This window comes from Apodemus sylvaticus, chromosome 1 (genome assembly GCF_947179515.1).
Source record: "Apodemus sylvaticus chromosome 1, mApoSyl1.1, whole genome shotgun sequence".
Taxonomy (NCBI): Eukaryota; Metazoa; Chordata; class Mammalia; order Rodentia; family Muridae; genus Apodemus; species Apodemus sylvaticus.
In genome coordinates this window covers 14,490,708-14,507,081 of record NC_067472.1, presented here as the reverse complement: position 1 = coordinate 14,507,081, position 16,374 = coordinate 14,490,708, and the positions used below count along the sequence as shown (strand labels likewise).

At 50.6% G+C, this 16,374-nt stretch overlaps 1 protein-coding gene across 1 annotated transcript; it reads right to left on the bottom strand.

The window, feature by feature from the left end:
- Positions 1–6,301: 6,301 nt before the first annotated feature.
- On the bottom strand, positions 6,302–13,164 carry Calhm3 (calcium homeostasis modulator 3). Its single transcript, XM_052172237.1, has 3 exons — positions 12,779–13,164; positions 10,724–10,979; positions 6,302–7,377 (listed from the first exon to the last, which is right to left on the bottom strand). Exons 1-3 carry the CDS (start codon positions 13,063–13,065, stop codon positions 6,898–6,900), a joined length of 1,023 nt encoding a protein of 340 aa, XP_052028197.1. The 5' UTR covers positions 13,066–13,164; the 3' UTR covers positions 6,302–6,897.
- Between the last annotated feature and the right edge of the window lie 3,210 nt (positions 13,165–16,374).

Below are 16,374 nucleotides of genomic sequence, written 5' to 3'. Positions count from 1 at the left end.
CTCAGCTTAGCTCGGCCTCTGCTTCTGTCTCTTTTTCTTTGTTTCTGTGTCTCTGTATTTCTGTCTCTATCTGTGTCTGCCTCTACCTCTGTCTCCCCACCTCCCTCTCTCCCTTTCCCTCTTTTCCCCTCCCTCCCCTCCCTCTCCCTCCCTCCCTCCTCCTCCCTCCCTCCCCCTCCCCCCCCTCTCTCTCTGTGTGTGTGTGTGTGTGTGTGTGTGTGTGTGTGTGTGTGTGTGTGTGTGATATACAGAAACAACTGGCCGGGCAGTGGTGGCGCAGGTCTTTAATCCCAACACTTGGGAGGCAGAGGCAGGCAGATTTCTGAGTTCAAGGCTAACCTGATCTACAGAGTGAGTTCCAGGACAGCCAGGGCTATATAGAGAAACCCTGTCTGGAAAAACCAAAACCAAAAACAACATCATAAAAAGAAACAACTGTACCCTGGCGTGAGCACTCAGGGAAAGAGGCCAGAGCAGGCTGCTGCCGGCACTGTCCCTTGTCCTTCTTGCTGCCTGGAGACAGAGTCTCTTTCTGACCCAAAAGCTCACCCTCTAAGCTCATCTGTCCGGCCAATGATCTCTCAGCATCTGTCTGTCTCTGCCTTCTTTGGTTCCTGACAGACATAACCAAGTGGGATTTCTTATATGGATGCTGAGGATTTGAACTCAGGTCCTCAAGCTTGCCCAGCAAGTTCTCTGACCCCTTGAGCTGTCTCCTTAGCCCCCTTATTTCAAACTTAGCTACGCTGAGAGGATGTTCATTTAATACCTGGGGCTCAGGCAAAAGGTCTGCATTCGTTTTGTTTAGTGTTCTTTAAAAGGTATTTTATTTTATGAGTATGAGAAGTTTGCCTGCATGTATATATGTATCAGTGCCTGGTGCCCACAGGAGAGGGCAGCAGGCTTCCTGGAACTGGAATTACAGTCTACAAACAGTTGTGAGCTGTCATGTGGGTGCTGGGGACCAAACCCAGGTCCTCTGCAAAAGCAGCCAGTGCTCTTAATTGCTGAGTCATCATTCCAGCCTCTGTGTTCACTATTCTGTAAGATGCCGGGTACTTAATAGGTGCTCAGTTAATAGGTGCCAAGTGAGTACCCAAACATAGATCAAAGGGAAGGATGAATTTGAGGGAGGTCAGAACTCAGACCCAAACAGGAGACTTACCTTGGTGGTTCTAGGCTTCCCTTCAGGGTGAGGGCCTGCGAGCAGAGGGGGCTCAGGGCCTGGTGGGTGTGCAGAGCTCACTGCCCAGGCAGCTGCCCTGGCAGGCAGCCCAGTGTCACCTCTGTTCTGCCACCGCCTGTCACTCCTGGCCATTTCCCATTGGTTTCCCGTACAATCCAATTGTTGGATCCTGGGACAGGATCCCCAACACCTACTGTCACCCCTCCCAACAGAGATCATGAATCAAGGGAGGAGAGGGGTTGGGTGCAGCTGGGTTCACAGTGGGGAGCCTGTCCAAAGTGTCCTGTGGTTGTGATCCCTCTGCTCCCGTGTGGTCCTTACTCGCAGACTCTTTCCCCACACAGGGAATGCACATGCACATCCCTGTATCAGGACCTCAGACTGGAAAGGGATCGAAGCCTCTAGCCTTCCTTTATAATTTTGGAAGGGACAGCTGCCTGGGGACCCACATGGGTCCTACAGAATGTCCCTTGAGAGGCCCTTGCTTTGCTGGCCTCTCTTCACTCTCTGCTTTTTGGTTGCTCCTTTCTCTCTTTAGCTGATTCTCTTCCTTACCTCCACCTTGCCCTTCCCCCTCCCCCTCTTCGTCTCCCCTCTTCCCTTGCCCCTCCCCTCCCCCCTTTCCCCTCCCCTCTTCCCTCCCCCTAGTCCCAACAGCCTTCCCCTCCCTGTTCCTGTAGAGTTCAGCATCTTAGCATCGCTTCACCTAAACGCTTGCCCCTCCCCCTCCCCTTGCTCCTCCCCCTCCCCTTGCTCCTCCCCTCCTCCCTCCCCCTCCCCTTGCCCCCCTCAACAGCCCTCTCTGTTCCTGTTCAGCATTGTTTCACCTAAACGAATCCCAGAGTGCATCTCCTGCTTGGCCTTGCCACAGCCACTCCTTCGCTCCTTCAGTCCCCTGTACATAGCACAGAGCATTAAATGATCCGTGGATTCCCACAGTTTCCTCTCCTGGGAGTAGATGTGGGGGCAGCCAGTGCCCAGGCTGCACAAGATGAAGACAAGGACAGCCAGAGCCAATGCTTTTTAGACTATGCCCACCTTGCTCAGATGTTGAATCTCCCTTGGGTATAGGACAGAGTCAGGGGGCTGAACCCGGGAGTGGCTGAGATTAGAGCAGTACCTGGGCCCCCAAGAGAGCTGTTCTCTTTGAAAGGAAGGGTCTTTAAGAGAGAGAGGAGCCTGTTGCCTGTGCCCCTCACTCCTAGTTGGGGTGGCACCTGTAGCTGGTGGCATCTCACACTTGCAATAATGTGGGTAGTGCGGGTTATGATGATAGAGGTTTGGGGTGTGCAGCTATACAGACTGGAGCCTAAAGAGGGGCGAGGTGGCTCATGGTGAGGCCGGAGGGTCCAGAGGTGTCGTTGGACTCAGGAGCCATCACTTGGCAAACCTCTCAGTCTCTGGCCAGTGTCCTTTCTTTGTGTGTGGTTGCACGTGACCCCTACATTTTGTTGTGACCTCACTCATCCTGTCCCTACTGTCCACTCTCGCATTCCCACTCCGGGGCCCCAGCACCCCGTGAGCGTCTGCCTCGTGGGCAAAGGCAGCTGGCCCTTTGCCGGCCCCATGCCTGTGTCTTTTCTGTTTTCTCTTTGTTCTGCTTTCCAAGTGTCCCATCCTTTAAGACCCAGTCACACCATTGAATGGATACGATGATGCCATTGAAAGGATAGAAAATAATACAGCCTAACTCTAATGACCCCAAGAAATCAGGAGTTTAAAATGCTATCTCGCTTTGTTAGAAACTAGGTAAAAGGTCACATTCCAGAGACCACCCTTTGTTTAAACCTAGCAGAAAGGCCTTGAATAGGTGATCCTGGCCCCATAGGGTAACTGGAAATGGGCTAAGCTTATCTTCTGTAAACTTACGACATTACCCCTAAGCAGGAGTTCATGCAGCTGTAGACTATAGGAAACTAATTGGTCCACTGAGCGTGGGCTCTGATAATTTAAACTGATTGGCCTAAAAACTATGAGTGGTACAAATCAATTGGCTCGCATTTCGCGGGCTCTCCATACTAAGAAATGATTGGTTTGTGATTCGCGGGCTTTGTCGTAAACTTATAAAAGCTGTCGCAATTCGGTACTCGGGGTCCATAGTCCTCTAACCCTCATGGGGTATGGCTGTGGAACCCAGAATTCTGGAATAAAAAAATCCTCATGCTAGTGCATTGAGACCGTTTCTCGCGAGTGACTTGGGTGTTGCCTTCCAGGGTGTGGGGTGCTGGGGCACCCTCGGTTTTGGGGGTCTTACACCATCATTATCCTTCAGACTAGAGCTTCATTGTTCCCCACACCCCTGTCCCAAAGCTTCTGGATACATGGCCTGCCTCTATTATGTAGCACTGTTTGCTTTAAATCATCAACATATTTGTATCCATCTCAGTCCCTTTAAATGGTGATCTTCTTGACGTCACCTATGACGCCTCTTCCATATTTCCTGTAACAGTGGCGTATGCAGGAGGTGTCCTATAAATGCTCCGTGTAAGCCGGAAGGAGTGACGTTTACAGTTGGTGGCTCTCTGACAGTCCCCGTGTTCCTGCCCTCTCCCGGCCTCCTGTCCCAGCGTAGGAGCTCACCCACGTAGGAGCTCACCCACGGAAGCTGGCCATTCATCAAGCTCTCTCTCCACTCTGCCACAGTCGCCGCTAACCATTTGCCTAAATCATGTCCTGTGCCCCATGCTACTGCAGACATTTGCATGGCTTGACCACAGTCAGGAAGTTGAGGGGAGCTGAGCTGCAATGATTTTTCTGGTTTCACCAGGCGAGAACCCAGGGTATAGAAAAGACTTAATGGAGGGATCCAGGTTCCAGGAGGGTCACCCAAGGACACCTACACTGCCCAGGGCCCAGGGGAAGCAGAAGAGATTGTAGTATGCCCGGCTTTGCATCTGGGCACAAATGAGTCACTAGGGTCATAGGAACCCACGGGTTTGATCTTTCCCGGACTCTTCCTGTTTGTGCTCCTGGCTTAGCCAGAGACTAAGTTGTGACTTTTCTAGCAGATCCAACTGTGGTGTTTCTCAGGCTTTCTCCCCAAGTTAGACCCCCACCTGGTTCAGGAGACATCCTTACTGAGCTGAGGGTGCAGCTCAGACGATCAGGGGAAGAGGCCACCTGAAAAGGGGGTGATGCTGGGGATTCAGGCAGCAGGCAGCAGAGATGGTGGTAGAAAGGCTAGAGAGGCAACCCTGCCAGCTAGAGGGCCGACCGCCGGCTTACAAGAGCCAGACCAGGCTTAGCTTCGGCCAGCTACAAACAGAACTGCTGGAAACTACTTCTCCACAGGAAAATATAAGCTGTTTTGAAGCAATTTTCTTTCTTATTTATTTTTAAGATTTGTTTTTAAAACAGTTATTTGCTGCGTGTTGAGAGAGTGTAGTGCACGTGCCTGGGGTTCATGTGGAAGTCAGTGGACAATTTTCAGGAGTAGCTTCTCTACCATCACGTGGGTTCTGGGGACTGAAGTCAGGTCTGCCATGTTGGTAACTGGCACCTTTACTCCCAGAGCTATCACCAGCCCTGTCTGTCTATTTTTAAGGCATGGCCTTATGTAGCCCAGGCTGGCCTTGAATTCATTTTGTACCTGAGGACGGTCTCCAAACATCTGATGCTCCTGCCTCCACATCTTGAGTGCTGGATACAAGCATGCACACCGTGTCCAGCTTATACCGTGGCACTCAGGTGTTCAGGGTGAACAGTCCAGCAGCTGAGCTCTGTCTCCAGTCTGGAAAATGGATACTATCAGGAGTGGCCATTATGAGTTAGCACCCAAGGCTTTCGTGAGGAATTTGCCAAGCAGAGCTTGCTAGACCCTACTATGAAAACCTGGGTAGAAGCAGCAAGAAACCCAACAAGGGCATTGAAGGACAACAAAAAGATCTAGAGCTGGGCAGGGGTGGCGCACGACTTTAATCCCAGAACTTGGGAAGCAGGAGGATTTCTGAGTTCAAGGCCAGCCTGGTCTACAGTGTGAGTTCCAGGACAGCCAGGGCTACACAGAGATACCCTGCCTCGAAAAACCAGGAAAAAAAAAAATAAAAGAAGATCTAGAGAGTAAACTGGTGTCATAGCTCAGAGCAGAACCCAGAGCCAGCTGTCCTGGCACTCAATACCAGTCCCTATGCTGGTGACCCTGGGCAAGGTCAATATCCTTTTGGTTTGGTTTTCTTTCTCAAACAATGGTGTAAAAATGTAGCGTAGGCAACAAAGTGCTTGCTTACTGTATGCTTTGTTCCGTCCCCAGCACTGCATAAAACTAGGCACAGCTGGGGGCACATCTGTAATTCCTGAACTCAGGAAGTGCAGGCAGGAAGGTCAGAAGCTCAAGGTCATCTTCAGCTAGATAGAAAGTTGGAGGCCAGTTAAGTTTTATGGGACCATATTTCATGTGCGCAAGCGCGCGCGCACACACACACAGAGAGAGAGAGAGAGAGAGAGAGAGAGAGAGAGAGAGTGTGAGAGAGAGAGAGAGGGAGAGGGAGAGGGAGAGGAAGGCTAGGGTGTGCTGGCACACGTGTAACCCCAGGTCTCACAGTGCTGAATCACAAGGATCACTACAAGCTCCAGGTCAGCCAACGATACAGCGCAAGGGTTTCAAATGGGGTGGGTGGGGCTGGAGAGATGGCTCAGTGGTTAGGAGTCCATGGCGTTCTTGCAAAGTACCTAAGCTTGGTTCCCAGCACCCACCCAGCCCACCACTACCTGTCACTCCAGCTTCAGGGGATCCAACACTTCTGGTCTCTGTGGTCAGTCATGTGCTCAGACGCACTGCCTCCCTGTACACTTAGACTAAAATAAATGCTAAACAAAGGAGAAAGGCGAGAGGTGGCTCAGCAGGTGATGGCTGGCTTTTGTTGTCAAGCCTGATGACCTGAACTTGACCTCTGAGACAGACGTGGTAGAAGGAGAGAGATGAAGCCTACAAGCTGTTCTCTGATCTCTACACACGCACCAAGGCACACATGCATGCAAGCACACACACACACACACACACACACACACACACACACACGTGCACTAAATAAATAAATAATGTGATTTAAATCTAAATTTAATCTAATCATGCCTTCGATAGACTACAAGAAAATTGAATGAAAAGACATGGGGCACGTGACACTATTATGGTAATTCTTTTGCTTTTAAATTTGGAGTCAGTGTCTATGACCCAGATCCACAACAGATTTATTCAGACTGTGGCTACTCAAAGTTTGGTCCAATGATCAGAAGAACCAGTATTTTTTTTGGGGGGGGGGCTCGTTAGAGACAAAATTCTGGAAATTGGGGAGTGGCGGCTCATTCCTGTAATCCTAACACTAAGGGAGTCTGAGGCAGGAGGCTAGCCGTGTATCCCAGGCCTGGAGTTCAAGGCCATCTTCAGCTAGATGGCTGAAGTTCCTCAGAAGAGATGGTTGAGGAGAGAAGGAAAGGATAAGGGAGAAAGGGAGGAAAGGAGAGAAGAGAAGGAGGGAAGTGGGAGGGAGGGACGGAAAAGAAAGGAAAGGATAGATTCAGGAACTCAGTCTGAATGTCCTAAATAAGAATCTGAACTTGATCAGGGCCCAGAGGGAGCGGTGATCACAGAGGAGCACATACCCAGAAACTAGGTAGCCGCTGGGCTATCTGGGAAGGAGGCCAACAAGGGAGACCGGCTTCCAGACCCGTGCCAACATGGGAATTTAACACGGGAAAACTACTGCTGTTGAAGCCTATACATCGAGCTGGTGGCACCGAGCAGCTATAGGGGCTCGGTGGTTGAGGCCAGGTCCCCAGAACCTGGGGGATGCTGCGAGGTCAAGCGGCGGCTTGCTGGAGTACCAGGTACTGAGGAGGTGATCCACCTGCTCCCGGCTGGAGATCGCACGCAAGTGCGCCTTCCCGCTTCCACTCTCCGGGTCCTCTGGGGGATCCAGGGGCTCCTGTGACCCTGGCATTCCACCAGCTGGGTCCCGATATAACCCCAGAGCGCGCAGCTCGCTCTGCATGCTTGCGAAGAAGTGCAGCACGCAACGGTGTGCGAAGTCCCGCGCATGCTCACAGCACGTCTCATCAAAGAGCTTCTGCTCCAGGTCCATATAGTTGCTCCAGTATCTGCGCTGTAGGAAGGCGGTCTGGTCGAAGCAGGGCCTCAGACAACGGGCTAGGAAGGCCACCACTATCACCAGCAAGGTTATACTCCAGCCGATGGCCTGGAGGAGAGAGGGCTTTAGTGAGATGCAGTAGGGCTCTGGTGCTGCACACCTTGTGTGCTCCAAGGCTCTCTCTTTGTTTTCTCACATCCACACATTTCACGTCCAGTCACCATCCTGCACGCATCCTCCAGACGCATCTGTCTGCCCACATCTCATCCAGTCGTCTCTCCTCTCCTCCCACCTGGCCATTCTTTTAGTGGTCCTTCCTCTTAGCCGCCCACTTATCATCCCATCCATTCCTGCCTCCAGACGTTGGGGAGTGGTCCCAATGCTTTGAATTAATCCAGTCCCCCAAATCAGGAATCTGTGTGTCCAAACGCTGAAGGTCCTTGTCACCAACTGGTATTTGAGAGATCGATAGAGTCAACAGCCAATGGCTGTACAGGTAGACTGAGGAGGGACTTGGGGATTTGCACAGGCTAGGAACTGGAAGAGAGGAAGAAAGGAAGAGATCGAAGTGTATCAGAGGGAGGTGGATCAGATTTAGAGCTACAAAAGAAGATTCACCCGAAATGTCGGTGGAAAAGGAAAGTGGCCCTATGGGAGGGGCTGCCCAGAAGGTTATAGGACAACAAAGATAAAACATGGATTTTAAAGGTGTTGAGCCTTGAGTACTGGAGGGAAATGTATGCTAGCCGGGCAGAGGATTAGAACTGGCCAGTCTTTGAGCTAGTCAAGACATTAATTTTGTTTGTTTGTTTTTATTTTTTGAGACAGGGTTTCTCTGTATAGCCTTGGCTGTTCTGGAGCTCACTCTGTAGATCAGGCTAGCCTTGAACTCAGAAATCTGCCTGCCTCTGCCTCCCAAAAGCTGGGATTAAAGGCATGCACCATCACTGCCCAGCAAGACATATTAAAATTAACTCTGTGTGTGTGTGTGTGTGTGTGTGTGTGTGTGCATGTATGTGATTTTATTAACAAATCCAGATAGCTTCTGGATAGGTGTGGAACCACCCGAGCAACCCGCCGAGAGTCAAAGCAGTTAGATAAACTCACCATAACATCCATATTCTTCTGTTTATGGCCTGCTTACCTACACATCAACCATTTTATCTCTTTACCCAGTGTGATGGTCTGTATATGCTCAGCCCAGGCAGTGGCACTATTAGAAGGTGTGGCCCTGTTGGAGTAGGTGTGTCACTGTGGGTGTGGGGCTTTAAGACCCTCATCCTAGCTGCCTAGAAGCTAGTCTTCCACCAGCAGCCTTCTGATGAAGATGTAGAGCTCTCAGCAGCTCCTGCACCATGCCCAGGCCTGCCTGGACACTGCCATCCTCCCCCCCACACACCTTGATGATAACAGACTGACTCCCTGAACCTGTAAGCCAGCCCCAACTAAATGCTGTTTTTAAAAGAGTTGCCTTGGCCGTGGTGTCTGTTCACAGCAGTAAAATCCTAAAACACCCAGCCTCATGTTTATTTCCCAGCCATTCTTACAATGATGCTTTATTTTGCCAGCTAGTAAGCTGGGTGTAGGGACAGCAGGGAAGTGTTAGGTCAACCGTGAGGAAACTAGAAGCCATTCTCTAACATTGGAGGCCACACCTGCCCAACTCCCCTCCTGTCTGTCTTCCAAAGGGGCAGGGTTTTCCCTCAGACCCACCAACATGAAAATCCTCTTCACTCGCAGATGAGATAGATTCCCACCATTTATAGTTGTCGTTTTTTTTTGGGTTCCCCGCCAAACAAGTTGAGTATAGTGTTTCCCTGAGGCCCTCTGTTCCCTTCACACCTGAGGGCTCTCTGGAGTCCTGGAGCTTCTCCGTGTGTAAAGGGCTCATAAATGTTAAGTGTTGGATACGGGCTGGTACAGGTGTTGGTGGTGGTGGAGAAATTGGGAGCCTGGCTGGAGGTGGGGCTGTGGATACTCCAGTATAGTAGAAAGGATACACAGTAAGAATCCAAGCATCTGGTGAGGATCATCTTCATATTTTGCAAGCTATTAAGCAGTTAAAAAGACCAGTGATGGGGCTGGAGAGATGGCTCAGCAGGTAAGAGCACTGACTGCTCTTCTGAAGGTCCTGAGTTCAAATCCCAGCAACCACATGGTGGCTCACAACCATCCGTAATGAGATCTGACGCCCTCTTCTGTGGTGTCTGAAGACAGCTACAATGTACTTAGATATAATAAATAAAAACAAATCTTTAAAAAAAAAAAAAGGTTGTTTAAGACCAGTGACGGGTATCCAGAGTTTGCCGTGCCTGTTACTAGTTATGTACTTTGGCCTTGAGAACTGAAACTCTCAGAGCTGCATTACCTCATCTGAAACATGGGATGTTAAGAGCTGCCTCCATTTCAAAGAGTTGGTCTGAGAATTAAACAAACGTATGCACAGAGAAAGCTAAACACAGCCTCTGGTGTGGAAGTACTCAACAAACGGCTCCGCATGATTTTCAAGACGGTTTGTGTCTCGGGTGGGAGGTAGGTGTAGCACAACATTACCAGCTCCACTCTTCCGCCATCCAGCTCCTGGGACTTTCAGGTGGGTGGGCGCCTGGGACCTGTTCTGGGTCGGTTGGTATTAGTGGCCCAGGGCTCACCTCTCAAGGATAGTGGTCCTAGTCCCCTACACTTCCTGCTCTTGGCTCCCAAAGTGAGGGGCATCTTCAGGAAGTCACATGGACCCGGCTCAGCACCAGCTCCTCAGCCACCCCGGATATCTGCCTCAGTCAGGGTTACTATGGCTGCGATGAGACACCATGACCCAAGCAACGTGGGGAGGAAAGGCCTATTTGGCTTATTCTTCTGCATTGTAATCCTTCACTGAAGGAAGCCAGGACAGGAACTCAAACAGGACAGGAGCCTGGAGCAGGAGCTGATGCAGAGGCCATGGAGGGGTGCTGTTTACTGGCCTGTTCCTCATGGCTTGCTCAGCCTGCTTTCTTACAGAGCTCAGGACCACCAGTCCAGTGATGGTCCCACCCACAATAGTCTGTGCTTTCCCCCATCAATCATTAATCAAGAAAATGTCTGACAGGGGCTGGAGAGATGGCTCAGAGGTTAAGAGCACTGGTTGCTCTTCCGGAAGTCCTGGGTTCAATTCCCAGCACCCACATGGTGGCTCAAGACCATCTGTAATGGGATCTGACGCCCTCTTCGGGCATGTGAGTGTACGTGCAGGCAGAGCACCCACATACATTAAATATATACATAATTAATTTTTAAAAAAAAGAGAGAGAGAGAGAGAAAATGCTCACCAGTCTTGCCTCCAACCCAATTTTATGAAGGTATTTTCTTAATTGAGACTCTCTCCTCTCAGATGACTCTAGCTTTTGTCAAATTGACCTAAAACTAGGCAGTGCAGTATCTATGAGGCACTGAGGGCTGGGCAGGCCCCACTTACCTGTGACAGGCAGCGGAGGTACCGAGACACGGCCTTGCGAGCAGGGCTGGTTTTAACCAGCTCATCTTCCTTGCAGGGCACCTTGGCTAGGAAGAGCTGCACCTGGCTGGGGGTCATATTAGCAAAATCCAGAAACTTCTCGGGGTCAACGGAGTTGCTGAAGGCACACACAAAACACTTCCCATCAAGGAGGGCCAGTAAGATCCAGACCAGGGGAGCTGCGAGAGCTCGCTGCAGCACAGAGGAACACATGTACCTGAGGGCAAAGCAAGGAGGGGGCGGGGGTCAAGGGGAAACCTGTGTGCAGCTGCAGTCAGGGAGAGCTGCACTGGCTGGGTGGCCACATCCCAGCTGTGGGAGCTTTGCTGGGGTTTACACACACACACACACACACACACACACAGGTACACACACAGACACACATACACACACATACACACACATACACACACACCACATATACACATATACAGATACTCACATACAGATACACACATACAGCAGACACACACACAGATACACACAGACACACACACAGACACATACAGACACACACAGATACACAAACACACATACACAGAGAGAGACAGACACAAATACACACACAGATACCCAAACACACATACAGAGAGAGAGAGATAGACACACACACATAAACACAAACACACACAGACATACAAATAGGCACACACACACACAAGGCAGTCAGACAAACAGACACAAAGAGAGAGAAGACAGAAAGATAGATAGACATAGAGAGACAGAGACAGACAGACACACACAGATACATACATAGACAGACAGACATAGACACACAGAGTCAGAGATACAGAAGACAGACAGATGGACACAGAGACAAACAGATGTGCACACACAGATACACATAGAGACATTCACAGGCACACACAGAACACATACACAAGACACATATAGACACACAAAAACACCCACACAGACACTTACACAAGCACACATAGACATACACACACAGAAAGAAAGGGACATACAGACAGACACAGAGACAAACACACACACAGAGACAAACACACATGCACAGGCACACACAGAGACAGACACACATAGACACACAGACACACAGACACAAACACACACACACTAATGCTCACACACCAGCATGGCCTTATACATCCCAGCTTGGCCTTGAACTCTCTGTGCAGTAGGTGAGGATGACCTTCAACTTCTGACCCTCCTGCGTCCTCGTCCTGAGGTCTGGATTACAGGAGTGTGCTATCCCATCTGGAGGATGCAGTGCTGGGGACAAGCCCTGGCCACTATGCATTCTAGCCACGCACTTCACCAACTGATCTGCGTCCTCAGAGCTTAGCCAAGGTTCTGACTGTGTGTGTCAAAGTTGCATCATTCTGGAAAGCAGGTCTGCCTAAGGAGCTGACCCAGGGCAGAGGAAAGCGAATCTAGAGGGGCCTTACTTGCAAAGCCCCCAGCAGAGCGGACCTTGGCCCCAGGTAGGTATTTAACCCCAGCCGATGGGCATTAGGAACTACTGAGCTTTATCAGCTGACTTGTATGCTTGTGCCAGACCCTGAGGACAAAGGGCTACAGCAGGTAAGGTGCTTGTCTCTGGAAGCTTCCAAGGAAGGAAACAGCTTTACATAAAGACTGCCTCTTGCTAACATGCAATGAACAAACATACATCTACTATGCACTCAGTGGGACTGGTGTGACCTGGGTAATTCTTGGAAATCCTGAATCATTCTTATGGGTACAGTAGTGGCCACGAAAAGGTGAAAATTGATAGGAACAAAAAATATATATTTCCAGGACCTGCAAGATGGGTCATCAGCTAGGGCTACTTGCTAAGGTTGTTGACCTGAGTTAAATCCCCAGAGCCCATATTGCGGAAGGAGACAACTCCTGAAACTTTTCCTCTGACCTCTATATGCACAGAAACGTGTTTCCAGATGGGAACTGCAGACGAGCAGAACATCTTTAGCAGTCAGTCACACCTGGAGCAAGGAAAAGCATATCTGATAATGTCGACTGCCCTGGGTAGAGGAGAGCTATGTGAGACCCTACCTGACGATGCCCAGGTCCTTCCTCCGGTGCCCTGCTGGCCGGCGCCACTCCTCCACCATCAACACAGACTGTCTATTGACCAAGAGGCCACAGAGGAAGAGGGCCAGAGGGGGTGTGAGCAGCAGGCCCAGGCCATAGAGGGCATTGTAGCGCTCGAGGCAGGGGCAGTTGAAGTCAAGGGAGGAGTACATCTTGACTGTGACCGCAGCCAGCAGGAGGCAAATGCCGTTCATCACCGACTCGGAGCTGGACTGGAGGTGCTGGAAGAGCATCCGGAACCTGTCCATGACTGTGGCTGCGTGGGCACAGTTGTGGGTGGGACACGGAGACTTGGTCACTCAGGGATGGGCCTGGGGTTCACAGGAGCCTCCAACACAGCCTCTTGTTGCAATGAAGACTGAAGGTCGAGGCAGGCTTTCTCTAAAGACACCTCTCGCCAGGTGCTTACCACTTCCTCCTGGGCGGGGTGTGCCACACTATGACCAGCCAGACCGAAGCATCACTAGGCAAATGGGCCCTATGTTCCCTTGACTCCCTCTACAGCCTGTCTCAAGGTTTGTGTACTCAGGTAGACAGTAGATGAGGCTCTCTGGGGGCAGGCAAATTCTGGGTGTGGTGACACAGAGCATGGATGGAGCAAAACTGTATTTTCTGCTGCGGCTAAAACCTGACAGCACGCCGGGTGGTGGTGGCGCACGCCTTTAATCCCAGCACTTGGGAGGTAGCGGCAGGTGGATTTCTGAGTTCGAGGCCAGCCTGGTCTACAGAGTTAGTTCCAGGACAGCCAGAGCTACCCAGAGAAACCCTGTCTCGGGGAAAAAAAAACCGCTAAAAAACAAAAACAAAAACAAAACAAAAAAAAAAAAACTGACAGCACGGCCCAGCCCAGGAGATTTTCCATGTGCTTTTGGGCTACGTGGAAGGTGGAGGAGTGTCTATTCCTACGCAGAGGCCTCCTAGAAGAGGAGATGCTAAGGAGGGACAGGGAATCCCATTTCATGATTTGCTTTCAGAAGGGCTGGGAAGCGAGGGCCTTCCAGCAGAGGGTACTACGTAAACAAAGACAAGATACACGGTTTTCTAGTTTGAATTCTGCTGCTGCGATAAAACCTACTGACCAATAGCATCGTGGGAAAGGACAGGGCTTATTGCAGCTAATAAGTTACCGGCTGTCCTTGAGGGAAAGTCAGGGTGGGAACTCTAGAGATCACTTGAAGGCAGGTCTGCTTGCTGTTCCATGCATGGCGTTCATTCTGACCAAGAAACTCACGTCAAAGCCATGGAAGCACAGCAGAAACCATGAAGGAATGCCTTTTCCTGGCTCACAGAGGTTTATGTCGCACTAACTGTCTTATACAATCCAGGCCCGTCTGCCTAGGTGATGGTGCCGCCCATGGTGGACAATCTCCCATAGATGTCTGCTCAGGATGGTTCCTCAGTTGAGACTCCATTCTCAAGTGTTCTAGGCTGTGCTGACAGTAAAAGCTGACTGGGTTTCACAGAGTAACCAGACGGCCTGACAGGGTTAGCTCCACCCCCATTTTATTCTGTTGCTATTGGAATCTGGCTACTGAGTGACCCAGGACTGCCTAACACTTCTTCCACCACCACCACCACAGTGTCCTGATCGAGTGTGACCATGTCTCCTACAGTCCCTGAGCTTGGTATTCAAGGCTCTCCTAACATCCCCGCCAGTGACTGCCCACCTTCACTACTCTGCTGACACTACCCTCACCCTCACCCCCCACCCCCACCCCTGTGTCTCACCTGCTTTCCCCGAGAGCTCACACTTGGCTCTGTGTCCCAGTCCCTGAGGTGACCTGCAGAGCCTTACCTCCCACCCAGCCCTTGCAGTGCCTGACTCACCATGGCCTGTTGGTAGCCTTTGCTAGATGTGGGGGTGGATCTTCCACAGGCAAAGACACACCAGGCAGCAGGGCCTGGGCAGCACTGTGATTCTGTTAGCATCTGTATTATTGCTAAGCACAGAGTAAGAGAAAGCGAAATGTGTTCTCCTGACACCGATGCTCTCATCGCTAGCTTGGCTCTTCCTGAAGCCCAACTGGTACTCACCTTCATCTGGAAGTACTGAGCGGTTGTAGGTCCTGCTTCAGTGTCTCTCCATCTCTGCCCAACTCCCTTGGGTTTGCTCTGTTACGTATTCTTTTCTTCCATCTCCCCAACTCTACCATTCTGTGTGTGGATGTGCTTCTGATCTTTTTTATTCTGTGTGTGTGTTTGTAGGTCTCTCTCTGTGTCTCTGTCTCTCTCTGTCTCTTTCAGCTGTCTCTGTCTGTCTCTGTGTCTCTGTCTTTGTCTCTCTGTTTCTCTGTCTCTCTGTCTCTGTCTCTCTGTGTCTCTGTCTCTCTCTGTCTCTGTGTCTCTGTCTCTCTGTGTCTCTGTCTCTCTGTGTCTCTGTCTCTCTGTGTCTCTGTCTCTCTGTGTCTCTGTCTCTCTCTGTCTCTCTCTGTCTCTGTCTCTTCCTCCTTGCATCCTGGATACCCTGCCCTGTTGTGTGAGGGATCACACAGATCTGCAAAAGGAATGTTGATATCATTTTAGCCTGTAGTTTAAGACAGATCATCCCAAACATGCAGAAATTAACCAATACCATGTGGGCCTCATTTCTAAATTATTGCTTTAAAAAAACGTGTGTGGGTGTTTGGCCAGCGTGTATATCTGTGCAAGGCCAGAAGAGAGTTCAGATCTTCTGGAATGGGACTTAGCGACAGTTGTTAGCTGCTGTGTGGGTGCTGAGAACCAGACCTGGTGCTCTGCAGGGACAGTAAGTGCTCTTAGCTGCAGAGCTATCATCTCTCCATCCCCCTCTTTTGCTTTTCTGAGACTGAGTCTCACTGGTAGCCCAGGATGGCCCGCAATCCATAGAAGTCCCTTTTCTTTCACGCCTTGAGTGCTGGGATCACAGGCACACACCGCCTTGCCTAGGTATGATTATTTTGTACAAGATGCTCCTGCCCCTCTGAGACAGAGTTAGCCCTTGGGGAAAAGGGTCGCATGAGGCCTTGGAGGCCAGCAAGAATAACACTGAACAAAGGGTTGGTATTTGGGGTGGGAGCAGAGGAACTGTCTTCTAATGTAATCTAGGGTAACATCTGCCGCATTGAAAGAACTGACACACACACACATGTTCAGAAGTATGCACCCACATAAAATAATTGTTTTTTAATCCATGCTATGTCATGTACATGGAAATGACAGGACATCTTTGGGTGGTTGGTTCTCTCCTTCCACTGTGGGTTCTGGGGGCTGAACTCAGGTTGTCAGCCTTACACAGCAAACATCTCTATCAACTGGTCCAATGCATACCACACTTTCCAGAGTAATCTCAGAACACCTGTGTGTCGGGCTTGAGATCACAGCCTGGTGGGACAGAGAGAGGGAGAAGGCTGGAGCCTCCTATGCCTTTAACCTCAGTTAACTGTTTGGCTGTGATCAGAAAAGGGGAGAACCCTGACTCTCGAACCACAGTGTCACGAAGAGGAGAGAACTGGCTGGAGGGTAATGAGTCCCCGTGTGTTCTAGTCTGCAGCGTAGGGTGGCCTTACGGCCCCCAGCCTCTTTCTAGCCTCGGAACT